The sequence below is a fragment of the Tyto alba genome, unplaced genomic scaffold, assembly GCF_018691265.1.
Source record: "Tyto alba isolate M040663 unplaced genomic scaffold, T.alba_DEE_v4.0 Super-Scaffold_20000042, whole genome shotgun sequence".
Classification (NCBI taxonomy): domain Eukaryota; kingdom Metazoa; phylum Chordata; class Aves; order Strigiformes; family Tytonidae; genus Tyto; species Tyto alba.
Genome location: NW_024881293.1, coordinates 8,917,793 through 8,944,019, shown reverse-complemented (window position 1 = coordinate 8,944,019; position 26,227 = coordinate 8,917,793). Strand labels below are relative to the sequence as shown.

The 26,227-nt window shown below is 58.1% G+C and overlaps 1 protein-coding gene across 7 annotated transcripts in view; it reads left to right on the top strand.

The window, feature by feature from the left end:
- CHD5 (chromodomain helicase DNA binding protein 5) overlaps positions 1 to 25,603 on the top strand; it is a 30,404-nt gene extending 4,801 nt beyond the window's left edge. For 2 of the 7 annotated variants that reach the window (XM_042794841.1, XM_042794837.1), the window contains exons 3-42: positions 364 to 543; positions 1,390 to 1,508; positions 2,032 to 2,270; positions 3,572 to 3,696; positions 5,437 to 5,560; positions 7,428 to 7,594; positions 7,675 to 7,893; positions 8,561 to 8,764; positions 8,858 to 9,069; positions 10,548 to 10,679; positions 11,223 to 11,331; positions 11,628 to 11,819; positions 11,905 to 12,105; positions 12,507 to 12,644; positions 13,198 to 13,319; positions 13,897 to 14,070; positions 14,832 to 14,973; positions 15,188 to 15,319; positions 15,767 to 15,884; positions 16,364 to 16,488; positions 16,883 to 17,114; positions 17,204 to 17,329; positions 17,464 to 17,636; positions 18,311 to 18,485; positions 18,958 to 19,050; positions 19,474 to 19,562; positions 19,736 to 19,869; positions 20,237 to 20,381; positions 20,790 to 20,949; positions 21,102 to 21,181; positions 21,299 to 21,428; positions 21,986 to 22,075; positions 22,450 to 22,590; positions 22,786 to 22,894; positions 23,076 to 23,208; positions 23,646 to 23,841; positions 24,128 to 24,291; positions 24,381 to 24,495; positions 24,618 to 24,668; positions 24,952 to 25,603. In XM_042794841.1, coding sequence (XP_042650775.1) covers positions 364 to 543; positions 1,390 to 1,508; positions 2,032 to 2,270; positions 3,572 to 3,696; positions 5,437 to 5,560; positions 7,428 to 7,594; positions 7,675 to 7,893; positions 8,561 to 8,764; positions 8,858 to 9,069; positions 10,548 to 10,679; positions 11,223 to 11,331; positions 11,628 to 11,819; positions 11,905 to 12,105; positions 12,507 to 12,644; positions 13,198 to 13,319; positions 13,897 to 14,070; positions 14,832 to 14,973; positions 15,188 to 15,319; positions 15,767 to 15,884; positions 16,364 to 16,488; positions 16,883 to 17,114; positions 17,204 to 17,329; positions 17,464 to 17,636; positions 18,311 to 18,485; positions 18,958 to 19,050; positions 19,474 to 19,562; positions 19,736 to 19,869; positions 20,237 to 20,381; positions 20,790 to 20,949; positions 21,102 to 21,181; positions 21,299 to 21,428; positions 21,986 to 22,075; positions 22,450 to 22,590; positions 22,786 to 22,894; positions 23,076 to 23,208; positions 23,646 to 23,841; positions 24,128 to 24,291; positions 24,381 to 24,495; positions 24,618 to 24,625 — 5,667 coding nt within the window. In that variant the 3' untranslated portion in view covers positions 24,626 to 24,668; positions 24,952 to 25,603. Of the gene's footprint in view, positions 1 to 363; positions 544 to 1,389; positions 1,509 to 2,031; positions 2,271 to 3,571; positions 3,697 to 5,436; positions 5,561 to 7,161; positions 7,236 to 7,427; positions 7,595 to 7,674; positions 7,894 to 8,560; positions 8,765 to 8,857; positions 9,070 to 10,547; positions 10,680 to 11,222; positions 11,332 to 11,627; positions 11,820 to 11,904; positions 12,106 to 12,506; positions 12,645 to 13,197; positions 13,320 to 13,896; positions 14,071 to 14,831; positions 14,974 to 15,187; positions 15,320 to 15,766; positions 15,885 to 16,363; positions 16,489 to 16,882; positions 17,115 to 17,203; positions 17,330 to 17,463; positions 17,637 to 18,310; positions 18,486 to 18,957; positions 19,051 to 19,473; positions 19,563 to 19,735; positions 19,870 to 20,236; positions 20,382 to 20,789; positions 20,950 to 21,101; positions 21,182 to 21,298; positions 21,429 to 21,985; positions 22,076 to 22,449; positions 22,591 to 22,785; positions 22,895 to 23,075; positions 23,209 to 23,645; positions 23,842 to 24,127; positions 24,292 to 24,380; positions 24,496 to 24,617; positions 24,669 to 24,951 lie in introns of those variants that run through there. The other 5 variants (XM_042794842.1, XM_042794840.1, XM_042794844.1 and 2 more) reach the window with 5 other exon arrangements.
- The last annotated feature ends 624 nt before the right edge of the window (positions 25,604 to 26,227 follow it).

Sequence of the window (26,227 nt, the reverse complement as noted above, 5' to 3'; positions counted from 1 at the left end):
CAGGGCATGGGTCTCCCTGTGTGAGCAGATGTGTTTACAGGGCTCTGGGAATGGCCCCATTTACAGGGGGGGGCCTTGGGGCAGAAGGTTGGCTGGGGCTCACAACTACCCTAAAGAAACACTGCCAGATAAACCAAGGATTTCTTTCTCTCTCTGTCTGCTGCGGTCAGGTGCTTCTTGCTGTTCCCAAATGATTTTCGTGGTGTTTTCCCACAGCCCCGCAATGTAACGGCAGGGTTATTCGAGGGAGGGGTGACTTTGGCTGGTGACAGCAGTTGCTTTGTGCTGGCTGGGAGGGTTTGTTGGAGGAGAGTGGAGGGGGGGCAGGCCCTGCTCTTTCTCCACTGTCACTTTCTGTTTTAGGGGAGCAATGATGAAATGTCAGACAACGAAGAGGAGATCGAGGAGAAATCTGAGAGTGAAGGGAGCGACTATTCCCCCAACAAAAAGAAGAAGAAAAAACTGAAGGACAAGAGGGAGAAAAAGCCAAAACGGAAGAAGAAGGATGAAGAGGAGGATGACAATGAAGATGGAGGTCTGAAGGTACAACAATTCCTTTACCCTGAGCTTGTGCTAAAACATGAGATCTCAGGGTGTGGCCAGATCCCTGCCAGGGCTCGAGTTACCTCATTCAGCGAGTCACTGTGTGAGAACCGAGCCATGTTTTCTGGCCAGTTGCCTTGTGCTGATGGAGAAGTTCCCTCTGTGTAAAGCAGGGCAGCGTAAGCAGAGTGCTGCCCGGCGGGCCGGGGACTTGGCCGTGCGGCGATGTGCGCTCACAAGTCCTCACGGAACCTTTCATGGTGATGAAGCCAGTGTGTTTTACTTTGAGGTCAGGGGCCTGCTCAGGTAGCTTGGATCTCCTTACAGACAGCAGCTTCTTAGTCTGAGGCAGCTTGCTGTCTTGGATCGTCTGCCCATATCCCACTGGTAACAGATTCATCACGTCTGTCCTCTGAACATGAGGATGGAGTGGCAGAGCAGCCTGTGCTTAGAGGAGGGGCCTGGGGGTTTCATGAGAAACTTGTGTTGAGGAAGAGATTGCAGATGAACAGCTGGGAGAGGAAGAGTTGTATTTGCCTGTTGTTTGTCTTGTGTGCAGAGAGAAATTGAGTTTCTTGGAGACATGAAAGCTGCCAAGGCTTTGCGTTGTATTATGTGGTGCAGGGAGCATTCAGATGGTGCCGTGTTACTTTGCTTCTTGGAAGTGTGTGAAGCATTAGTTCATTAAGCACTTGTGCATGTTCTGTTTTATAAATCACAGAAATAAATCCCTGCGTGTGCTGCATAGGGAGAGCATTTGATACGGAGCATGTGACAGACCCAGCCTTGTGCTGCTTGCCTGCGGAGCCACGGTCATTTATGTTAAATGTGTCTCTAAATCTACAGGAGCCGAAGAGCTCAGCCCAGCTGATGGAAGAATGGGGCCTCGATGATGTAGATTATGTTTTCTCAGAAGAAGATTATCATACTCTGACTAATTACAAGGCTTTCAGCCAGTTCCTCAGGTAGGAAACTGTAGGTCTGGATGGGGCCTTGGTTGGTGGTTGAGGTTTGGGCATTGCTCAGTCAGGTGGGTGAAGTTGTGAAGTAAATTCTGGATCATGATCTCCTTGTTGCTTCTCCCCACCTGACCCAGTCCTCAGGACTCCATTTTAATTGCAGGATTGATTGGAAAACAGCTGAAGTGTTTCTTTCCTCTCCCTCTCTCCAAACCCCCATTTTTGGTGTGTGCTTATTTGAAGTTACGCGAGAAAAATTGTGCAACAGTAATGAATTTTTGCGTGTACTGTGAGCCGTTCAAAACACAACAGGTATTTCAGGGAAAGGAAGTTGAGGTGTGCCCCCTTTTGTATATGTACTTGTTTAAGAAAGCTCTGCTTTCTGCTGCCTTTCCAGTGGAGCTGCTACCAGGGGGCCACAGCAACTGGTGCTTTTCTTGGGCTGAAGTATCAGCACACGACGAGCGGGAGCAGAGGCGCATCCAGCGCTTCTGTTAATGCGTGGTTTTCCCTCTCCCCTCCCCTGCAGGCCTCTGATCGCCAAGAAGAACCCCAAGATCCCCATGTCCAAGATGATGACCGTGCTCGGTGCCAAGTGGCGGGAGTTCAGTGCCAACAACCCGTTCAAGGGCAGCTCGGCGGCAGCGGCGGCAGCGGCCGTCGCTGCAGCTGTGGAGACCGTCAGTGTCACCCCGCCGCTCGCCGCCAGCCCCCAGCAGTGCGCCGTGCCCACCGTCATCAGGAAGGCCAAGACCAAGGAGGGCAAGGGTAGGTGCAGCCGCGGGGGGCTGAGCGGAGTGGCTGCTCTTGTCCTGCCCGCCTGCTGGGCCACACCTTCGGGCTGGCGAAGGTGGGAGAGCACATCCCGGCAGGAGATGAGCTTCACCAAACGGGGGAGGCGAAGGTAGCGCCAGATGTGTGGCTGCGGCTCCCGTTTCCGTCGCAGAACTCCTGGAGGGGGCTGTGGTTTGTGACCCATGACAGATCACTCTGGTAGCCTCTGCACCTTTTGGATTTTTGGCAGTTTGTGGCAATTAACGCTCAGCTTCATTCTTCTATCTTGGATAAGTGATTGGGACATGTATTCCTGTGCCATCTCCTCTCGTGGGGGATTCTGCAGGGTTGTAAATCCCTCCAGAAACCAGCAGTATCCTCCGAGTCCGGTGTCCAAGCTGAAGAGGATTTGGAGGTTAGCAAGACTAGGGCAGAGGTGCGTTGGCAGAGCAGGTATGATCTGGCCAGATGAATGTGCAGCGTTTGGCAGTTGAGTTGGGTGCTTCATCTCTGACACGGCAAGGAGTTCAGCGATGGAAAGGCACTGGCAGTAAGGCTGCAGCTCTTTTTCAGAATTAGGGATTTATTCTCCTGGCAGTTGGGTGGAAGGTGACTGGCTTCAAAGCCCACTTGCAAGGAGCCGACTGTATAGATCTGCAGTAGCTCCTCTGAAAATAGTCTTATTTGTACTGAAAGGGGTCTCCTGCTGTCGGCATTTCCTATTTCTGACAGCAGATTGGTACTGCTTTCCCCGCGCTTGGAGGGGGCTGTGTGAAGCGCTGTAGCAGCTGAGCAGTGGTGGGAACGGGAGGGATCTCCCTTGGTTTGCGCCATGTTCCTCCTTGGGAAGGTTGCTGTTCCACTTGTGCACTCGTCAATTCCTGACGCCTTGAGAAGTTTTGAGCAAGCAGTTCGGAGCTGGCAGCTGACCGAGAGCCTTCCCGTGCGGTGGGCCCCGCGCCACGTTCCTGCCTCTCCGTGGCTGCCTCTTTTCTCCCCGCCCTGCAGACCCCCAAGTCCCTCTTTGGTACTCCCAGCCCTGTGGTCCGTGGGCTGCCGACCCTCTCCTGGATCCTGGGGCAGATGCTTTCTGCCCCCGATTCTTCCCAAGCGCTGGGTCTGGGCGTGCAGCCTTTTCCCTGGTGGATGTGTTCTGTGGATGGTGCTAGCCGCTGCCCTGCTCCCCGGGATCCCCAGCGCTCTCTCGCTGTCCCTATAAATCCCTGGGTTGGGTGGGGGGTGATCTGGGGGGACAGCAGTTTGTAGAGTACCAAACAAGTCTTCTGTTTTTCCAGGTCCAGGCGTGCGGAAGAAAATCAAGGGCTCCAAAGACGGGAAGAAAAAGGGGAAGGGGAAAAAGATGGCAGGCTTGAAATTCCGGTTTGGAGGAATCCCCAGCAAAAGGAAAAAGGGCTCCTCGGTAAGCGTGCGGAGCCTTGGGTGCGGGGGCGGTGCAGCAGGGAAATGCTGCGACAAGCCCTCCCCTGGAATCCTCCTCGTGTAGGGGGTGTCACAGCCTTGTTCATGCCCCTCTGCGAGTCACCAGCCTCTGATCGGCACGTTCGTTCATCCCTGTGACAGAGAGCTGTGTCCAGGCTCAGATTTGTAAAGACATCGCAGCTGGGCATGGTTTCTGCTAAAGCCGTATAACCACAGTTACTTGCAGTGATGAGGTTGGTAATGCCACCATTTCAGAGTTCATTTGCAAAGGAATTCTTCAGGGCTTGCACTCCAGCTGAACTGTACGTCAAAGAGAATTATCAAATGCTTTAATTACATTAGCAGAGCCTGCCTCCGGGCATCTGTGGCCCCGCAGCATAGCCCAGGAGTACCAGAGCTTCCCAGTAAGAGCACGGCAACAGGGCTCTGCTGCAGGTTGTGTGCTGTGCTCTTGACAGCACACGAGTATCAGACGTGTTTTAAGGAATAAATCTCTTAAATAAGTATTGAATGGGGGTGGAACTCTTGTAGGTCTTGATACTATTACTGATCAAAATCCCATTAGTTCGCCCTCATTGGAGCTCACTGACTCTGTAATGCACATAACACAACTTGTTTGTAAATACCTTTGTGCATCAGAGGCTGAAGCGAAAGAAGCAATCCAAGGCAGCTTCTCGCTGCTGCATTTTTTCAATCACACATCATGAAAAATTCATCCTGCCTCTGGGTGCACTCTGGATCTGTGCGTTCGCCTTTCTGAGAGTTACAAAGGGCTTGGGCTTGCTGCTGCAGCCGGAGCGCAAAGCACCCAATTACTAGTGTGCAAACTGGGGATTTACATGCGTAAGTCTAGAGAATAAGAATTCAGACGTGTTATTAAGTTTTGATGCTTTTAAAAGCTGGGCCTGTTTAACTCCTTTCACGTCATAAGGAAGGTCAAGCATAAATCCGTATGTGCACGCACAAACAGGCTGACATGAGCTGAAACAGGTGTTGAGAGAGGGAGCAAAATTCTGCCAAGCGGTGGAGAAGGGGGCCCCTGACTGCACAGGAGTGGGAGCCGGGGCTCGTCCCCCCGTGCCTTTCTGGTTTGGGTGTCTGCACCCAGGATAACGCTGCCCCAGCAGCGGGCCGATGCCTGCGAGGTGCTGAGCTGTTCCCAGCGTGCCTCCCAGCCGCACCGTGCCGTATCTCTGCACTCGGTGCCAGCGGGGACGGCAGGCTGCAGGGGAAGCCCAGAGCCCACCTTTTGTCAGGGAGCTGACACGCCGATTTATGTGTTTTAAATGTGCTCTGAGATTTGCTCGGCGATTGCACGTTGATGGTGCTGTGAACTGGACCAGGCGTCCCTGTGCGGTGCTGAGCAGCGCGCGGTAGGTGCCTTCAGGCTGCAGTGACGGTCCAGATCTGCGCTTACGGATTGCCTGGCTGGGACACGGCTCTGACAGAGGAGATTTCCCCGCTTCTAATGCCTTGTGACCCGCTCCTGGGAACCCTGTCTGTCGGTGCCAGGTGCTTGCCTGCCACCGTCCCGGCGGCTCTGGAGAGTCTGCTCATGTGGAAGGGAGGGTGCCCCAAGGAGCTCAGCCGCTGGTCGATGCTCCCCCGTGGGTTTATGTGGGTCTTTGGGGTTTGCTCTGCTGCCGAGCGACGTTCTTGGGGAGTGACTGCTGGGATGCCAGCAGTTGGACTGTATGCGCTTTGGTTTTCTCCTCTGCAGAGCGAAGAGGAAGAGCGGGAGGAATCCGACTTCGACAGTGCCAGCATCAACAGCTCCTCAGTGCGCTCCGAGTGCTCGGCTGGCCTGGGGAAGAGAGGGAAGAGGAGGAGAAAGAAAAAGAGGAGTAGGCCATCCTTTGTACTCTGTTCCTGTTCTGTTTGGATTTCCCTCGTCAGATGGTGCTTTCCCGGCCTTTGCAGCTCCAGGCTGTGTCTGGCGCTGGCTCGGTGGGAGCGGATGTGCTCGTGCTTGTCCGTGTGTGTGGAGTGCGAGGTGCTTCCTTGCTGTGTGGGCCCTGCTGCTGGTGGGCTCGTGCCTGCCAGAAGGCAGCGAGCGGGTCCGACCGCGGGGCACTGGCTCACCCCCGCTGTGCCGGTGGTGGCAGAGCAGCCTGCCAGCAGGGCTTTTCCCTCGATCCGCAGTCAGCTTTCCCTCCGGGCCTCTCTCCAGCCATCAGCCACCGACCAAGGCTCCGGTGCCCCCGAGCCAGCTCTGTGTCAGGGTTGCTTCGGTAGAGCCGTGGTCGCGGTGCTCTGCCCTGCCGCGGTGCCGCAGAGCCCGCCGGCCCCGTCCCGCTGCCTGCTCGCAGCGCTGGGCAGCCCGCCCCAGCACCCTGCCTGCGCTTTGGGCACCGGGGTGCGTTGTGGGCAGCTGGCACCCTGCCTGCACGTTGGATCCCGCCAGGATTTGTCTGCTAGCAGCAAAGATCCAGAACCTGTGGGGCTTCCAGGGAAGTGATTTTCTGAGGAGCAGTCCCAGGGGAGACGTGGCTTGTGGCAAGCTCCCAGCGGAGTGGGGCAGGCTGCGGGCGAGAAGGCATTGAGACAAGGGACTTTTTGTCTGCGTGAAATGGGCAGGCGGTAGATCTGTGGTAGGATGTTGGAAAAGGGAAGCACGGTGGAGAGCATCTGTCGGGGTCTCCCAGCGGCTGCGTGGCCGTGTTTGTGTGCGTGTTCCTTCATCCCTTCCCTTGCGGAGGGCTGCAGGTGGATTCCATGTGATGGCACCTCCATCCCCGTGCTGCTATTGAGAGCAGTTCCCCTGGCACTGAGGTGTTCCAAGCCCTGCTCCAGCTCCGAGCACCGACGGGGAGTGCTGGGGCCCGGTGCCACTCTGCCCGGCTTCCCGGTGCTGCTTTGCCCAGCTTCCCACACCGGCTCTGCCTCCTGTGCTGCTGCAGGACTTGTGCTGCTTTTTTCCTTGTGTCCTCATTCGGGATGAGATGCTTCAGATCCAGGCGCGTCCTTTGGCTTCTTAGCTTTGCTGACAGGTTTTTACTTCCAAGAAATGGAAGGACGGCTTCTGGGCTGGGGGTCAGTTAGGGTGCGATGCTGGCTGGCCTCACCGTCGGTTGACGAGGCAGGGCTGGCTCCATGACTTGGGTGTGAAGGGCTTTGCTTCTCCTTCTGGCTTGCTGCCGTATGAGGGCCCTCGTGTTGGAGGAGCAGAAGGTTGGAGGTCCATGCCGGGAGTTTGTGGCAGAGCTGGGAATCGAGATGAGCCATTTGGGCGCTTGCAAGACCTTGTCCCTTCCTTCCTCTTCCTGTCCGCGCCGAGTTGAGAGAGCTCCTGCCTCTGCACCAGTGAGCACCCAGGAAGAGCAGAGTAGTCCCAGGAGAGGAGTCCTCCTCCTCGGCCGTGTCACCCTTGCATGGTGCGTTTGCAGTTGGTGGTGGTGGTACCTGGGGAGGTTTCTCTGACTGGCCTCCCTTGCAACCTCTCCAGGTTCTGGCATTCTCCATTGAGAGCCTGAAGGAACCAAAGGATGATACAGTGTGGAGAGAGAAAGAGAGACAGAGGTGAGATGATGCTGTGTGCAAAGATGAACTGTGGTGCTGAGGGACAGAGAGGTAGGGGGACAGAAGGGGTCCGAGGCGAAACACTTTCCTTATTTCCTTAACTGTATTGTAGAGGAGCAAGTGTCCCGTTCCCTCCCAGGAGAGCAGGCAGCTCTGCCTCCCTCTGACTGCGTGCCTGTCCCTTGCTTGCAGTCGAAGAAGGGGATGGCTATGAGACGGACCACCAGGACTACTGCGAGGTGTGCCAGCAGGGCGGGGAGATCATCCTGTGCGACACTTGTCCGCGCGCCTACCACCTCGTCTGCCTGGACCCCGAGCTGGAGAAGGCCCCCGAGGGCAAGTGGAGCTGCCCCCACTGCGTGAGTGGGGTCGGGGCCCCGTGGGGGCGGGCGGACGGGCGACGGAAACCCTCGGCGTTACGCTGGCTCTGCTCCCCCAGGAGAAGGAGGGCATCCAGTGGGAGCCGAAGGAGGAGGAGGAGGAGGAAGAGGAAGGTGGCGAGGAGGAGGAGGACGACCACATGGAGTTCTGTCGGGTCTGTAAGGACGGTGGGGAGCTGCTGTGCTGCGACACCTGCCCGTCGTCCTACCACCTCCACTGCCTGAACCCGCCGCTGCCAGAAATACCAAACGGTGAATGGCTCTGCCCTCGCTGTACAGTGAGTGTTACCAACATTCCTCGCCCCGTCCCTGCTCCCGCACCTGCCTGGCCCGGGAGCGGGTGTCCCTCGCGCCCTCTCCCCATGCCCCCCGCCACAGACCCCCTCCCCCGGGGAGCAGCACTGCCGGCCATGTGCACCCCAGGGCCCGGCAGGGCTCTGCTGGCTGGCGGCTTCCCGGCCGGCCGTTGGACGGGATGCCAAGCCCCGTCTGATGCGTGGCCTGTGTAGAGGGGTTTTTGTTTCCCAGTGGCAAGACCCGTCTCCCCGCGGGGGATTCAGCGGTGTCACAGACACTTCTCAGGCACGCCTGGCGTGACCGTCCCGCCTCCTCGAAATGGCAGAGGGGTGGCTGTGTGTGGAGCCTGCTGCCCAGTGCAGCCAGGGGCTGGGGCCGTTCAGGTCACCCCGTCTGCCACTCTTGGCTCCCCACAGCCGGGGCCGGATCCACGGTCGCTCTGCGCCCTGCGCTGTCGCTCTGGCAGCAGCTTTTGGCACAGGCTGTGCCAGCACGCTCCCCGGGGCCCTGGCTGTGCTCTCCCTGCCGCGCCTGCACAGCTGCCGTCCGCTGGGCATTGCCAGACCCCTTCCGCCCTCCTCCCTGCAGTCCCTGACAGGGGCTCCCCTTAAGCTCTGTGCTCTTCCCCGTTTGCTTTTTTATCCCCAGTGCCCTCCCTTGAAGGGCAAAGTCCAGCGCATCCTGCACTGGGCCTGGAAGGAGCCGCCGGCCGCCCCGCTCCCGCCCGTGCTGCCGGACGCGGAGCTGGCTCTGCCCCCGCCCAAGGTGCTGGAGGGGATCCCGGAGCGCGAGTTCTTCGTGAAGTGGGCAGGCCTCTCCTACTGGCACTGCTCCTGGGTCAAGGAGCTGCAGGTGAGCTGGCGCGGCAGCACTGTGGTGGTGCCACCCCTGCCCGTCCCGCTGCCTCCCGGCCCGCGGGCTGAGCGTGGCTTCCTCCTGCCGCAGCTGGAGCTCTACCACACCGTCATGTACCGCAACTACCAACGGAAGAACGACATGGATGAGCCGCCGGCCTTCGACTACGGCTCTGGGGATGAGGACAGCCAGAGGGAGAAGCGGAAGAACAAAGACCCCCAGTACGCCAAGATGGAGGAGCGGTTCTACCGCTACGGCATCAAGCCTGAGTGGATGATGATCCACCGCATCCTGAACCACAGGTGAGGAGTGGTGCGGGGCGTGGACGGGCCACGGGAACGGCGTGCCAGGGTGCCTGAGCCCCGGGTAGCGCTGGCGCTGAGCGATGCCGCTGCAAGCCAGGGAGGGAAATGGCAGGGGCGAGCCCTGCCGTGCTCCCCGGGGCCCCTGCGAGTTCTGCTGATGAAGCTTTGGGCAGCAGGTCTGTGCTCTCTGTGGGTTTTCCCTTCGGGTGCAGCTCCCACACGGACACTTTACACGGTTAGATGTGCCTCTGGGACTGCCTGCTGCGGGATTTCTGGGCTCAGCTGAGTTTTCCCTGCTGGAACTGGGAAGTTCCTCCTGTCCTTTTGCAAAGCTAAAATCTTGGACTGGTGGGATTTCAGCTGCTGGCTTGTTTCAAGGTCTCTGTCACCTTGGAGGTTTGCTCCTGAGATGAAGCCAAAGCCAGAAGGGAATCGATGCCTTCCTTATTTTAATTTCTGCTACATTGCACGTTAAAAACAGCGACAGTAAATTTTCCCAGAGGTGGATGCACAGTTGTTCCGCTCTTCCCAGACATGTTTGGGTCCCTGTTGCAGCCTAATCATTCTGTAAGTTTGTGCTGCAACCCAGTGACAGGTCTCACTTCCATCGACTGCCCTGCAGCTGCTGCTGCTCACCTAAGCTGCTTTGGAACCGCGGCCCGTTTCCATCTAGCTCGTTTGTTCCTCTCAGAAACGGCACAGTCGCTCTGTGCCCACGATTGAGGGTGAGGTACCAGCAGGGATCTGTGCTCTGCGCGTACCCGGGAGGTCCGTTATTCCCACTGCCCTCCCCGGGTGCTGACAGGGACGGTGCCCGAGGAGGGGACTCGGAGCAGGTGCCTGACTCCCTTACGAAGCCTTGACATTTGCCTTTTTTTTCCATGGAAGAAATTTCCTGCATATGAAATGTGCTGTGCAGATGGTTTTTTCACACTGAGCAGCTAGAGAAAAATTTTTATAGAATTTCTACATTTCAAGTAGCAACTTGAAATTTCAAGCAGCAACTCTGCTTGAAGGCTGCTTGGCGGAAAATAAATTGAGCTGCCTGGCTAATTTTCATGCAAGCTTTACATTGTCTGCTAATAAGGCAAGGGTTTTTTCCCTGTAGGCGTATAATCAGACTCGGCAGTGTGTTTATTCATTTTTCAGTGTAAGGAAAACTTGATAGAGCGGTGAATGCTGCAGGAGAAAGAGGGTAAGTGCTGGTATTCATCCAGTCCTGGTAAAACAGGAAAAGGAAGTTGTTCAGTGGAATGGAAGAGCAGCCTTTAAAGCTTAATGATTTAACACACACAGCAGATTAATAGGCATTTCTGTTGGAAAGTGTTGATACTTTATGTTTTTCTACCCCTGCCTGGATGTTGTGGTCTGTAGGTAAAGGCAGAGGATGAAGCATCCAGGTTTGCAGGTGGCTAGCTGCTTCCCAGGGGCCGAGCGTCATGTCACTGACAGGCTTTTTGTGCCCTGTGCTACAGCTTTGACAAAAAGGGAGACATCCATTACCTGATCAAGTGGAAAGACCTGCCGTACGACCAGTGCACCTGGGAGATCGACGAGATAGACATCCCCTACTACGAAAACCTCAAACACCTCTACTGGAACCACAGGTAGGAGCTGGCCGGGTGGTGGGACCGCAGCCTGGGAGAGCCAGGCAGAGCTGGGGCAGCCTGCGCAGGCGTTTGGGACGATGGGGGGCTTGTGGGTGTCCCCATTTCGAACATGCTGGCACTGCTAGCGGGGACCTCTCTTCAGAGAGCGGTGGCCAAGCGCTTGCGGAGAGCTGGGCCTCCTGAAATGCCACTGCAGGGCTGCTGGGACATCCTGCAGCCTGTTCTTTTCCAGCCCGTGCTCCCCTTCCCCTACGTTTATGCTGCCGAAATATTCCTGGTCTTCCTGCTCTTACTGCTGCCTGTCTGTTTTGGGGAAAAAACACAATATTCTGATGAGATTGCTCTTCTTCATTTTGGGTAATGTTGTGTGGACTGTTGGGAGGGGCAAATTAACACTCCATGAGTGGCTGTGCTAACTGGGCCAGAAAAGCTCCCGTGGGGAAGAGGCAGTGGAGTTTCAGAGGGGTGTCTGTCCATTGGCCTGGGGACTGGGAGAGGAGTGCCCTCCTGCCTTCCATTGATGCGCAGTGGCTGTTGCAGGGAGCTGATGCTGGGGGAAGACACGCGCCCTCTGAAGAAGCTGAACAAGAAAGGGAAAAAGCTGAAAGAGGAGAAGCTGGAAAAGCCTCCAGAAACGCCTCTCGTGGACGTGAGTAAGAACGGCAGTGGCAGTGTGAAGGTGTGTGAGCCCAGAGAGAGGGAGGTCTGTCTGGTCCCCCATCCTGCTACGTTTTTCTCCTCTAGTTCCTTTGGGGACCCTGTTCTTTTTCATTGAAAGCTCCAGGATGGTTTCGCTGTGAGGAGCCCGAGGGCTGGGCTGTGCTGGGGTCCGTGCCTGCGTCCTTTTTGTTCAGTGTCACAAGGCTAAAGAGGGATGCGCTTGGCTGCAGAGAAAGGATGGGGAGTTGGTTCTCATTGCTTTGCGTCGTGTGTCTCTCTTTTCAGCCTACGGTGAAGTTTGACAAGCAGCCGTGGTACATCGATGCCACGGGAGGCACGCTCCATCCTTACCAGCTGGAAGGGCTGAACTGGCTGAGATTTTCCTGGGCCCAAGGGACGGATACAATCCTGGCCGATGAGATGGGGCTGGGGAAGACTGTGCAGACTATTGTGTTCTTGTATTCCCTGTACAAGGAGGTGAGTGGAGCATCCAGCAGTCCCTGAGGTGGCTGAGAGCTGCTTGGTGCAGGGAGAACAGTTTGGACTTTGTCTCCCCGAGCAGGGCCACTCAAAAGGGCCGTATCTGGTCAGTGCCCCTCTCTCCACCATCATCAACTGGGAGCGCGAGTTTGAGATGTGGGCACCTGACTTCTATGTTGTGACCTACACGGGGGACAAAGAAAGCCGGTCAGTCATCCGGGAAAATGAGTTTTCTTTTGAAGACAACGCCATCCGGAGTGGAAAGAAGGTTTTCCGGATGAAGGTGGGAGCTAAGTCTGTGCCCTACCCAGTGCTTTAATCATAAGTAAGAAGGCGAGAGAGCAGAATTTGACCTGGAGAGGGAGTCTGGTTAGGTCCCTAACCAGCTGTTCTCCAGAGAGGGGAGCTGGCACTGTTTATGGATGCAGGAGATTTGTGATGAGCTCTGAAGATTTCTGTGAGACCCTTTTCTGTTCCTGTAGTCCCTGGCTTGGTTCTAACGTTCAGATGGGTGTGGGTTTTCTGCTGGCACAACTCGTGCCTCGGCCCTGCGGCTGGTGCTCTGCAGTGCAGTGCAGGCAGCCCCCCCTTTTCTCCTTGGGTCACGTACAGCAGCAGGAAAGGTGGAGGCCGTCCCATTCCCTGCCCTCTTACCCTGGCTGTTCTCTCCCTCTGCTCCTCCAGAAGGAAGCCCAGATCAAGTTCCATGTCCTGCTCACCTCCTACGAGCTGATCACTATTGACCAGGCGGTGCTGGGCTCCATCGAGTGGGCCTGTCTGGTGGTGGATGAAGCGCACAGGCTGAAGAACAACCAGTCCAAAGTAGGTAGCAGATGTTTGTGAGCGATTTTTATGGCGTGGCTGGTGCCACAAAGATACGACACCCCAGCACTGGTGGTCTGCTCTGTGCTCTCCTCCCTGGGAGCTGAAAGACGTCTTCACCTCACAGTGCTCTGCCTGGGACCCGCGTTCCCGTGGATTTACTCTCTCTGGCATTAAAAGCCCTTCAGCAGTGGAGGAGGTGGCAGCCTGGCTGCCTGCCTGGCAGTCCTTTGATGGGCTGTTGTGGAAGGGTATTGATCCTTCTCCTCCCTCTCCCCTTTACCTGAGGCTTAATGCAGTCTGCAACCCCTGGGGCCTTCACACAGTCCTGGCGCAGGAGGCAGCTGGCGCTGTGACCCAAGGGCGTTCAGGATTGCTGCCTGTGCTCAGTGGGGACGGCTCGGAGCAGGACGTGCAAGCTGCAGTCTGGCTCTGTGTGCGCAGTGGAGGGGAGAGGTCACTGCTGCGTCTCTGTGTGTGCAAGCTGCAGAGTCCCCAGATGACTAATCAGCCCCTCGGGGCTCTTTTCACCTAACCTCATTTCTTTTCCCAGTTCTTTAGAGTATTAAATAGCTACAAGATCGACTATAAGCTGCTGCTCACTGGGACCCCGCTCCAGAACAACTTGGAAGAGCTCTTCCACCTGCTCAATTTCCTGACGCCCGAGAGGTTTAAGTAAGTTGCACTGGTTCCCCCCTCCAGAAAGGGAGAGCAGCCGGGACCTGCCCAGCGCGATGGCTTGGCGGAGGTTTTCCGGTTTTCCAGGGCTCCTGCCTGTGTGGGGGTGCCTGGATCCAGTTACTGCTGTGCCGGTGTCACTGCCCTGTGCCGGCAGGCAGATGGCAAAGCGCATCGCCCCCGTGGCTGCATGCACATTTTATGTATTCCACCTTTATTCCTGTGGACTGCTACCTTTTGGGTCCTGTGTGTAGCTATTGCCTTGCTATCAGTCAGGAGATTTGTGAGTGAGGAACTGAAACCTGGCTTCTCTTCCCTTCCTCTGAGGAGCCAGAGGTACTTTGGAGAGCACGTTCAGACCTCATATTAGTGCATTTACTGCAAATTTCTCCTCAGCCACCAGTGTGGCTCCTTCGTCTGGCTTTTGCTCTGCTCAGATATAGGCACAGGGGAGTTACCTTATCGTATACCATGAGAGCTCTGCCCTTGTTTTGAAGCCATAAAGAAAGAGATATCCTTGCCCTCGCCTGCCCTGTTCTGGCTCAGCACTGTGCGGTTCTGGCTGCTTTCACAGTAACCTGGAGGGGTTCCTGGAGGAGTTTGCAGACATCTCCAAGGAGGACCAGATCAAAAAGCTCCATGATCTGCTGGGTCCCCACATGCTGCGGCGGCTCAAGGCGGATGTGTTCAAGAACATGCCGGCCAAGACGGAGCTGATTGTGAGAGTGGAGCTGAGCCAGATGCAGAAGTGAGTAATTCCAGTGCAGCTCCCCCGGGGTGGCTGGCTTCTCTCACCCCTCCTCATCTGCAGCACAGCGGGGCGTCAGCGGGGTTCGGCAGGTCACAGACACCCCGCTGTCCTCAAGCCTGCTGCGGGAAGAGCTGGAGTGCTTTATGCCTCACCAGGGAGCACGTTCAGTCTGGCTAAATTGGGCTCCGCGCAGTCCTGGCTGCTCAGCGGGAAGCGTTTGATGCCTGGCAGGCTGTCAGCGTGGCTCTGCTAGTTCTGGGGGACACAGAGAAAGCCGGAGCTGAACCCCCTTCTTCAGTTCTTGGCACTGGGGCACCAGCCTGTGCTGCCAGCTCGCCTGGCGTCAGCCTGGAGCCTTGCTGCTGCCCCCGGGGATGCTGCTCAGTTCTGTTTGTTTCGGGCTGACTTGTTCAGCTTCAGCAGCATCTTCTGCCGAGACTGGGGACTTCCAGGGAAGGGCATGGCGCGTCTTCCCAGCACGGTGGGACAAGGCTCGGTTTATACCCAGCAGCGGGGAGCGTTCCTAGGCGCTGTGCCCCTGAGTCCATCCCGCTTACAGGGGCTGTGATGTCCGCAGAGCAATTGAATAAACCCGGCCCTGGGCTGAGGGTGTGGAGCTGCCTCTTCTAAAAATGTCCAAATGTCCCTTTTGAAGCTTCATTGGCACAAGTGGGGTTTAGTTCCGTGCTGTCCTGTTTATGCCAGTCCCGCATCTGGCTGAATTAACATGGGTGTCTGTCCCATCCCTGTTCCTGCAGGAAGTACTACAAATTCATATTGACGAGGAATTTTGAAGCCCTGAATTCGAAGGGTGGTGGGAACCAGGTCTCGCTGCTCAACATCATGATGGACCTGAAGAAGTGCTGCAATCACCCGTACCTCTTTCCTGTGGCGGCGGTGGTACGTCAACTGTATTTGCACCATGAAGACATTTCTCAAAATATTGTGTGTAAGCCATCGGTGGGGGCTGTTTCCATGATCTTGCTTTGGTTAATGGTGTGGGTTTTCATGCAAGTGGTTTCATACAAGGATTTTGTCTTTGAAATACATGTGAATTTCTCTGTGAAGTTAATGAGCGTTGTCCTCGAAGAAGCTAACCAGGATGCCTTCACAGGAGGCCCCAGTGCTGCCCAACGGATCCTACGATGGGAATTCGTTGGTCAAATCTTCTGGGAAACTGATGCTGCTCCAAAAGATGCTGAAGAAGTTACGGGATGGAGGCCACAGAGTTCTGATCTTCTCCCAGGTCAGTGTTGGGGAGGGTTAATAATAAATACATTTTTAAGGTTTGTTTTTTTTTTTTTTTTTTTGTTCTGTATGAGAATTTTGCGCTAGGAACAGATAGAGGTAGGTGGGAGAGCTGGTGGCAGCTTATCCCCCAGATAGCGAGGCAGCTGTGGCAGTCAGGAAGATGGGCTGCGTCCCAGCTCGCTCCTGAGGGAGTGCCTGTAATGTTTAAAACCTCTTTTATCTATGGATAAAGAGGAGATAAAGTAATAGTGCTCCCCCTCGGGGCCGGCAGAGCCGCCTCTGGAAGACGAGACGCGGGTGTCGCGGCTCTGGCAGTTGCCCGTTGGCCACGCTCTGCCGTTGGCGGTGCCGCCACCTCGGCCTCTGGGCTGCGGCAGGTCCTGGGGGGGGGCCGGGCCGGGCCGTGCGGAGCCGCTCGTGCCAGGGTCGCCTTGGCCCGCAGATGACGAAGATGCTGGACTTGCTGGAGGATTTCCTGGAGTACGAAGGCTACAAGTACGAGCGGATAGACGGGGGCATCACCGGCGGCCTGCGCCAGGAGGCCATAGACAGGTTTAACGGTACTCGCGTTTCTGCCTCGCCGAGGAGAGGGTGCGGGGCGGATTCGCCGAGCGCGGCCGGCGGTGGGGCGGGCTGGCCGTGCCCCAGAGCCCCTGCTCGCCCGCAGGACAGGCGCGGGGGGGTTGCCTGTGCGTGGCAGGTCCAGCTCGTACCGCGTCGTTAAGCCCTTGAGTTGCGTCCCACAACGAACCCTGAGCGTGCCAACGGCAGGCCGCCTAGTTTGAGGGACTCCAGCGTTTCCCTTCAAGGCCTCGGTAGACAGCAGCGCTTCCCCTTCGGCTCTGGAGCTGCATTTCCTCCAGTGATGGGTTCCCAGGGAACGATGTATTTTCACTCCTTGCCTTCCCTGCCTGTTGCCCGGTGGCTTAGACTGACAGCTCCCACTGTTTTATCCCTGAAGCGCGGTACTGCACCTTTCTACGTAAGCTGTGCTCCTTTCTGTCTCACCGTTTGCCACCTGTGGGTTTGTCTTTCTCAGCTCCTGGTGCTCAGCAGTTCTGCTTTCTCCTCTCTACCCGCGCCGGCGGTCTGGGCATAAACCTTGCTACAGCCGACACAGTCATTATTTATGATTCTGACTGGAATCCCCACAATGACATCCAGGTTTCTGGCTTTTCTTTTTCCTTCCTGTGTAGTGAGTACGTGTGTGGCTCTGCCTTCTGTTCGCACACCATGGGCAGGGGTGTCAGTCTCCTCTCTCGAGAGCTGCCGACCCTTTCTACAGGATTTATGAGGCACATTTCTGCTCAGGAGCCCCCTTCCTGCATCCACCAGCCTCACCCTGGCCTGTCTGCGGCATGGGAGAGACCCAGCACGTAAAACCAGCTCTCTTCTGTGGGCTTCTCGCTTTCTCCTGCTGCTTGTTCACAACCGGGTGTCCCCTCCTCTTCTGGGGAGCTTCCACTTGCGTTTCCAAAAGCCCAGGGCAGACCCTAGCTCAGGACTGGCCACGAGCCGGCTCAGTGCCGCCCCTGACAGCTTCGTCCTCTGCCCGCAGGCGTTCAGCAGAGCTCACCGCATCGGGCAGAACAAGAAGGTGATGATCTACCGCTTCGTGACCAGAGCCTCCGTTGAAGAGCGCATCACCCAGGTGGCCAAAAGGAAGATGATGCTCACCCATCTGGTGGTCCGCCCGGGGCTCGGCTCCAAGTCGGGCTCCATGACCAAGCAAGAGCTGGACGACATCCTCAAGTTTGGGACAGAAGAGCTCTTCAAGGATGATGTGGAAGGTGCGGTCGGGAAGGAGCTGGGGATGCTCCGCGCGAGGCGAGGCCCTGCCTGAGCGGCTGGGCTCGTTCTCCTCTTCTTACGCCCACAGGCATGGTGTCTCAGGGGCAGCGGATCGCCATGCCAGATGCTGTCACCCCTTTCTCTGACACGCTGTCAACCAAGGGGGGTGCAGTGACTCCCGGTGTGAAAAAAAAGCACGGTGGCACCCCACCGGGTGTGTAGCCCCACCTTGTTGGGGTGGCCTGTCCCCTTCCCTGGCCTTGCACCCAACCTGAGCTCACTTGGCTCCGGGAGCAGGCTGCCTCCGACAGTGATTTGTGCTTCTGTTCCCCTCGCTCTGCTCTCCAGGTGACAATAAGGACGTGGATGACAGCAGCGTGATCCACTACGACGATGCTGCCATCTCCAAACTTCTGGACCGAAACCAGGACGCGACTGATGACACGGAGCTGCAGAACATGAACGAGTATCTCAGCTCCTTTAAAGTGGCCCAGTATGTTGTGAGAGAAGAGGACGGTGTGGTAATGTGATTAGTATCATGTCTTACGATCGCACCTCTTTGTACGTCTCTGTTTCCTCTGCTCCCTTTCCTGTTCTGGCGAGTGTTTCGGCGTGGGGTAGGGCTCCTCCCTGCTCTCCATCCGCGGGTGCTGGAGGCTGTCCCGGCGCTGGGGGTCCCGGGGCTGACAGGCCGGGCTGAGGCAGAGGAAGCTCAGTTGTCTGTCCCGTGCAAGCCAGGCCCTGTCACTCGCTGTTGGCACAGGACCTCGTTTCCATCAAAGCACCCGCAGGCGCCGTCTGTCCTTCTGAAGGCCCTTTCCCTGCAGACAGGGAGCGGGCATGGTGCTGCTGCCGCCGGCTGCTTTCCCACTAGCTGCCTGACTTATTTCCTTCATCTGCTGGCGAGGCCGACCGTAGGCTGCTGCTCTGGGAGGTCTCTGCAGATCTGTGGCTTTCCCCTCGACGTGAGCGCGGGCACTGCAGGGCGGGGTGGATGGCAGTGTTCGGAGGGGCTCTTTCTGGGTGGGAGATTGTCTCGGCCCTTTGACAACCCCGCACCGAGGTCAGTATGTTTGGGCAAAGACCCGGGAGCCAAATCCCAGCCAGTGGCCAGGTTTCATTAGAGGACAGGCTGCGGCGAGATGCGGGCAGGTCTGTGGCTGCCCGATTTCAAGCCTCTTGCCTTGGTTTGCAGGAGGAGGTGGAACGTGAGATCATCAAGCAAGAGGAGAATGTGGACCCCGACTACTGGGAGAAGCTGCTGCGGCACCACTATGAGCAGCAGCAGGAAGATCTGGCCAGGAACTTGGGGAAAGGGAAGAGAATCCGCAAGCAGGTCAACTACAACGACGCCTCGCAGGAGGACCAGGGTACGGCTGCGGCTGCTCGGCTCCTGGCTGGGTTGGGGCTGGGCTGGCGCTGGAGAGCTGCACAAGCAGGTGCCCCCAGGGACACGCGGGCTGAGCCGTTGCTTGGTGTTTCCCTGCAGTTTGGTAGGCTGCGTGGCTCTGTACTTCTCAGATTCCTAAACTTTCCAGGATAGAAATTCTTCAAAGATTTTTTTTCTTTTTATTTTGTGGTCTGTAAATGGTGTTTTTGGTGGAAGAATTTAGGAAAAAAACGCATCTGTGGGCAAAATCTTTCAAATTGGTTTTTTTCTGTATAGGAGAATGCTAATTTTGGAAAACCTGAGAACGCGATTTCCTGCTTGTTGTGTCCTCCCCTCGCTGCCTGGCAGCGGATGCAGCCACGGGCAGGCTCACGCCGGTCCTGCATGTCCCTCCTGGGCAGGGTCCCGCTGCTCGGGCACTCTTCTAACCTGGCCTCCCTTGCGGTCTGCAGAGTGGCAGGACGAGCTCTCTGACAACCAGTCAGAGTACTCCATTGGCTCCGAGGATGAGGATGAAGACTTTGAAGAGAGGCCAGAAGGTCAGAGTGAGTTAATGCGTTTGATACTCCACGGGATTTTGCTCTGTGGGAAGCCCCTGGCGCTCGGGTGCAGCAGAAACACCTGGGTTGGAGGGACTGGCGCGCTTCTGGGCCCGCGCTCGGGGAGGTGTCCCCGCTGGGCTGCCAGGTGAGGAGGGGCAGGGGAGGTGACCGGCTGTTTCCTTCGCTGGCCGCTGCCAGCCCTCGGTCTGGTCCTCGCGGCAGGAGGACGGGGACGGCTGGAGGAGCAGGTATCCCGGCTCGGGGAGGCCAGGGGCTGGGCGGGAGGGATTCTGCAGCCCGGGCTGCTGCTCTGCCTGGGTTCTGCTTCCCTCCGGAGGGAGCGCAGGCAGCTTGGGGCTCCTGAGCACTTTGGCCGTCCTTGCTCGTGACCTGAGCCCGTCCTTCCCTGTGGCTGCGTGACTCTAGGTGGCAGAAGACAATCCCGGAGGCAGCTGAAGAGCGACCGGGACAAGCCTCTCCCTCCTTTGCTGGCAAGAGTTGGGGGGAACATTGAGGTGAGTGTCAGCCTCGGACAGAGCACGAGATATGGTTGTGCCTGGGCTGCTCCGTGCCGAGGCACCCGCGCACCAGTCCCGGTCCAGCACAGCCGTGACAGCTGCCAGGCTCCGGGGTGCCACACGCTCCCCAGCCCACGTTGTGATCCCGGCAATGCCGCGGCTCCCCGCAGGTTCTTGGCTTCAACGCCCGGCAGCGCAAGGCTTTCCTGAACGCCATCATGCGCTGGGGCATGCCGCCCCAGGACGCCTTCAACTCTCACTGGCTGGTCCGGGACCTGCGAGGGAAGAGCGAGAAGGAGTTCAGGTAGGGGGGGGGCCCGGCGAAGTCTGTCCTGGGCTCCGGTTGATCTCAGTGAAGCGCTCGGCTCGCTCATTCAGGACAAACTGATCACCCCCTTGTGTTGCCATCTCTGCCGCGCTCCCCTGGGCGAGGCAGAGGCTGTGCTGTGACAAAGCCAGCTGCCTGCACACTCCCACCGGGCTTTCTTTTTGGGGAGACAGCGCCTGTTCCATTTGAGGGCTGCTGTCGTTCTCTTGAGCACAGGCTAAATCTTAGTCTGGGTGTGAGGCTCTGCCCCGGCCCACGGGTGAGAGCAGGCAGGGTGGGTGCTTGGCTCAGCAGCATGACCATGGGCCAAGCTGGACCCTGAGGTCTGGCTTTCCTTCCGCAGGGCGTACGTGTCTCTCTTCATGAGGCATCTGTGTGAACCCGGGGCGGATGGTGCCGAAACCTTCGCAGACGGTGTTCCCCGGGAAGGGCTGTCACGCCAGCACGTCCTGACTCGCATAGGCGTCATGTCACTAGTAAGGAAGAAGGTGGGTGAGTAAAATCTTAAATACGACATTTCAGGTACGTTCTGGAGACTTGTGGGTTTCCCTGACTGCTGGATGCCTCTTGCCTGGCATCCCCTGCTGAATCTCCCAGGCTCCGTGCACATCTGTTTTTGTCATAAACGTATAGGTGATAGTAATGCAAAGTGCCTTACAAACCCTCCGCTTCTTGCCCTTGGGAGGGACATGGGACGAGCAAGTATTTAATAGTCTGGCTGGCAAAAAAGAGAAATCGCGCTGGAGACTTGTTGGCTCTCAGCTGTAGTGTCAGACATCCCTGGCAGGATGGGTGTAGTGACCCTGGTGTGAATCATCTGCGGGTGAAGCAGCCTGAACGCGCTGGGCTGGAAATGTCTCCGCTGTGTTTGACTTGATGGTGCGTGTCTGCCCCAGGTGCAGGAGTTTGAGCATGTCAACGGCAAGTACAGCACCCCGGATCTGATTCTCGAGGGCCCGGAGAGCAAGAAGTCCAGTGAGATTGTGTCTTCAGATCCCAACACCCCTGTCCCGGCCAGCCCAGCACATATGCCCACGGGACCCGTGGCCCTTGTGGGTGGGTGAGCCTGAGGCTTCCCGGGGCGGGGGGCTTTGCTCTGCCTTGGGAAGGGAGGAGGGCCAAGCCACCAGAAGCTCTCGCAGGTATCTGCCTGCCCTGGCAGCGTGCGTGGCCCGTTCAGTACCTTCCTTGATTTGCTGTTGCTACAGACAAAACAGAAATGCAGCTCGGGTTCCAGGAGGAGAAGGACCAAGTGGAGCAGAAGTGCAGGAAGGTGTCTGACAGCCAGGTAGGGTGGTTTTGTTCATCATCTCCTCTGGGAAGCCTTCTCCTGACCGGGAGCTTGGAGTGCTCCCCAAGGAAGGGGCAGGGCTGGGCTGATCTGGTGTGGGTGCTTTGCGTTAAGGTGCCTGCGAGCGCAGAGAAGGTGGAAAGCGAAGAGCCCCCGGAAAACTGTGATGGCAAAGAGAAACCGAGGGAAGAGAAGCAAGAGGAGAGTGAAAAGGCTGAGCCTTCTCCCGAGCCCCTGGTGAAAGGCGAGTCTCTGTGGCTCGGAGGAACGTGATCCCCACGCGTGGGCTCCCCTTTGGGCCATGGCTGCGGCTTCTGCGGGGCTGCGGCACCCAGCAGTGGCGTCGGTTTGTGCTGGAGAAGTTCTACGGCTGGATTCGTGTGGGGACCGGGGCGCACACCGGACCAGCCGCGGCTGTGCCGGTGCTCCTGGTGGGAGGCTCCTCGCTCGGGTCTCTCTCTTCTCCATGTCACTGTGGGAAGCCTGAATGTCACAAGGTCCTGCAGAAATTCCTGAAAAAGTAACGGTTCCAGGTTGTAAATGATGAAAAATTCTCATTTTGGGGGGGCATTTTCTGCACCCAGCAATATGTTCTTCCAGACGTCTCAAGGAAGAGGGAAAACTAAATAAGTTCTCATGATAAAATGCAGAAGAATACTCTGTTTGAAGTTTTTTGAACGCCTTGGAATGTACAAACAATATAATCACTTGAAAGTGCTGAAAGTCTACCCAGACAATAAGTTGTTCCCTGAAAAGCATTTTGCAGGTCGAGCTTTTCTCATGTCCCGTTCCCTTCTGCAGATGAGGGGATTCAAGAGAAAGAGAAGCCTTCGGAGAAGCCAGAGTTGAACAGCAGCCCAGGGAAAGGGGAGGACAGAGAAGTCAGAGCAGGTGAGGCAGAAGGAGGCTTTGGGGTGGGAAGCAGTGCGGAGGGCGTCCAAAGCAAGGCTGGGGCCTGGCATGGGGGTGAGGGAGCGTGTGTGGGGGGGGGGACGGCCGTCGGCACCTGCAGCGGCTGGGGCTTGCCTTCCGGCGATGCCGGGGAGCCGCGAGCGAGAAGAAGCTGCCGTTGTGGTGGGCACGGCCTGCACCGGCCGTGTGAACGGTCGGACCCGCTGGAAGAGGCGGGTGGTCGGCTGCTGTGGAGCAGCACGCGGGCCGGTGGCTCCTCCGACAGTGGCTTCAGGGGGAGTTCCTCTGGCAGCGGCAAGGAGGGCACCGGTCAGAGCATCATTAAACAGGCGCCGTTTCTTGTGTTTGCCAAGCAGAGGACGCCAAGGTGGAAGAGAAGGAGCAAAGCGAGGCTCAGCAAAATGGTGACAAAGAGGAAGAGGAGGACGGGAAGAAGGACGACAGAAACATGAACTTCCGATTCATGTTCAACATTGCTGACGGTGGCTTTACAGGTGAGAGCAGGAGACGGGGCGTTGGCTGCTTCTGTGCGGGAAGAGGCTGCAGGCGGGGCGAGGCCTCGCCTCACGTGGGCTGTCTCGGTTTTGTGCCGTGCCTGTGGCCACCCGGGAGGTTTCACTGCTGGCCCTGCCTCATGCACTGCACGAGGTCCCGCTGCCTGACCAGGCTCCTCGCTTCCGCTTCCGCAGAGCTGCACACGCTGTGGCAGAACGAGGAGAGGGCTGCCATCTCCTCCGGCAAGATCTATGACATCTGGCACCGCCGACACGACTACTGGCTGTTGGCAGGAATTGTCACGTACCCTTTGGCCGGGTGGGAGCGCGTCCCCCGCCATCGGGAGGCAGGGAGGCAAGGATGGCCTCTGCAGGGCGCGGGAGCTGGGGTGACGGCACGGTGACAAGCAGGGAGGGGGGGCTGGTGAGGCGGTGGGCATGCTGTCAGCTGGCTGGTTCTTCCCTTGACGCCCCCTCCGCACCAGTCACGGCTATGCCCGCTGGCAGGACATCCAGAACGACCCGCGCTACGTGATCCTGAACGAGCCCTTCAAGTCGGAGATACATAAGGGGAACTACCTCGAGATGAAGAACAAGTTCCTTGCCCGGCGGTTCAAGGCGAGTTGCAGGTCTAGGGCTGGTGAGTCCTTACTGGTGGGGGGGACCAGAGCGGTGCCCCGAAACTGGCGGGGAGCCCGCCAGTGCCTTCTGGGAGCGGAGCAGGGAGCAGCGGTGGGCTTTGCGAGGGGCTCGTGGTCACTGGAGGAGAGCAGGTGCCTGGCAGCCGGGGCTTGGTCCCAGGGTGCTCACGGGCTGTGCCGTGAGGTGCACAGGTCAGGGCTGGTGGATGCTCAGAGCCTGAATGGGATAAGAAAACATAAGGGCTCAGCCTGTTCCTCAGGAGTTTTTGGGAGCGAGGCCAGTGGGGTGTGTGGCAGGGCTGAGACTGAGGCCCTGCTGTCATGATCCGCGTGGGCACTGGGGCCTTCGGAGCGGTACTGGTTTACACTGGAGCAGGGTCTGGTCCTGAATCCTTCCCTTCCTGTACCCCCCAGTTGCTGGAGCAGGCCCTGGTGATCGAGGAGCAGCTGCGGAGGGCTGCGTACCTCAACATGACCCAAGACCCCAGTCACCCGGCCATGGCCTTGAACGCCCGTCTGGCTGAAGTGGAGTGCCTTGCCGAGAGCCACCAGCACCTCTCCAAAGAGTCCCTGGCTGGGAACAAGCCTGCGAACGCCGTCCTGCACAAGGGTGCGTGCCGGCAGCGGGGGGCCAGGAAGGGATGGATGCCCAGTGTCCCCATCTCGCATTCCCTTGGCCAGGAGCTGCCTGCTCCTCCCCAGCTCACTTTGCTGGCGAGGGCACTGGGAAGCGGCACGCTGCTGGTGCAGCCGGCGGTGGGTCTGCGGTGCCCTTTGCCATCGGCTCCCGGCTGCTGGAGCTCACCCATCCCTGGGGCTGGGAGGTGCCGCCTCTTCCGGGGGGTCCACTGGGTTCCCCCCACCCCGGCCTGAGCGCCGCCTCGCTCTGCTCGCAGTGCTGAACCAGCTCGAGGAGCTGCTGAGCGACATGAAGGCCGACGTGACGCGCCTGCCCTCCATGCTGTCCCGCATCCCGCCCGTGGCCGCCCGGCTGCAGATGTCGGAGCGGAGCATCCTCAGCCGCCTGGCCACCCGCGGCGGGGACCCCGCTGTGCAGCAGGTCAGCGGGGACGGGGACGGAGCCCCGGGCCGGGGCTGGCGGGGCCGGGGCTGCAGGTCAGCGGCTCTTCTCCCTCCTTACCTGCCCAGGGCTCCTTCGGTTCCTCCCAGATCTACAACAACAACTTCGGGCCAAATTTCCGAGGTCCCGGGCCGGGCGGGATTGTCAACTACAGTCAGATGCCTCTGGGACCGTACGTGACCGGTAGGTCGGGATTTCGAGCGGATGCTCCCAGGCAGAGAAATTCACGGCGGAGGATTTGGGTAGGCCGGGAGCATCGGCAGAGCCTGGCGGGCAAGCCCAGCGTTTCCCCTCTCTCCTCACAGATATTTAGCCGTCCCCATGATTTGCCCCCGTGGCTCCCGGTTCCAGCTGAGGTAAGGGCTCACGCCGCTCGCCCCGTTGCGTTCACCAGGGCCTTGTGGGAATGCGCTGGGGGGGAGCTGTACCAGGGCTCCGCTCTGCGCTGCCTCCCCCAGCACTGGTGTCTGGATGTGGCCCGCAGCTCTGGCACCCGCAGTGGGAGCAGGATCCTGCCCCAAGCCCCTGGGTTGGCTGCCCCTGCCCGGGGCGGGGGTCAGCGCACTCCCCCTGCCCTGCATTTGGCACGGGGGAGGGCCGGTAGCCTGGCTGACGGGCAGCTCCCCCCTCTCCTTGCAGCGGCCCCCCCCAGCCGAAAGCCGCCGCGTCGCTGGAGGAAGCGGGGGAAGCGCAGCGACGAGCTGCTGCCGGGCTCTCCCACTTCAAGTGTGCTTCAACCGATGCGAGCCCCCGCCGTCGCTGGAGCGCCCGGGACTGGGTGGGGGTTCATTTCCGTGTACATTTTTTTGCACTTTCTTCTTGAAGACTTGAAGAGTTTGTCTGGGCAAGGTGGGCTGAGCGGAGAAGGGAGGTAGAGTCACGGTGTTTATGTCTGGTTTTATTGGCGCGGGGCGGGAGGCTGGTGGGTGCCCGGCCGGGGCTGAGCCGGCTCCCGCTCCTGTGCTTCCCTGTACGGTCCGTTTCTGCGTCCTCGTGGTGTTTGAGCAAGTGCATGCCTGCTGCCAGCCCCGCTGCCGCCTCCCTGCCCAGCCCCGCGCCAGCGCTGCCGTGGGGAGCCCGGCACTGGGCTGGGGGGGGGTCCCGGCGCTCCGGGTGTGGGGCACAGGGTGGAGGGGGGGCCGGCCAGGGCTGGGACGGGGACACCGGTGAGCGCGGGGACACTGACCGCGCCGCGGCCGCCGGCAGCTGTGAGCGACGCCCCCGCATTCACTTCGTGCTGCGTGTGTCCCGGGTTCTGTTCTCTGTGTTTTAATAAATCCTTTCGGAAGGAGCCGGCACGGCCTGGCGGGGCGAGCGGCTGGGGGGGCGCGGGGGGGGGGCGGCGGCACCGCCTGCGCTCACGGCCCACACACACACGTGTGCACACACATACACACACACGCGTATACACACATACATGCGTGTGTAAACGCACACACAGACATGGCAGCTCCCCCCCACCCCAGCTCTTGCTGCACACACAGACACACGGACAGACATACATGTGTGTGTGTAGATCTATGCTGAGATTTTTACATGGGTGCATATATATGGACATATATGTACCTATATCTGCATCATCTACATACATGCATGTATATACCCCTACAGCTGTATGAGGATGTGTATCTATATGTGTGCACACACATGTGTAGGTGTACATAGAATTGTTTTAGATATATGTGTGTGCATATATATCTATGTAAGCACACATAAATAGGTATCACTATATAGGTACAGCTAAAGGTGTAGGTATTTGGGCACAGCTGGATCTGTGCAGGGGTGTGTATATATACACACACATCTGTATATTTTTATACATGTGTGTTTATAATGGATTTGTAATTTCAGTACATGTGTGCTTGTGTATATATACTTATATACTTATGTACATATGTAAGTATTTAAGGGTGTG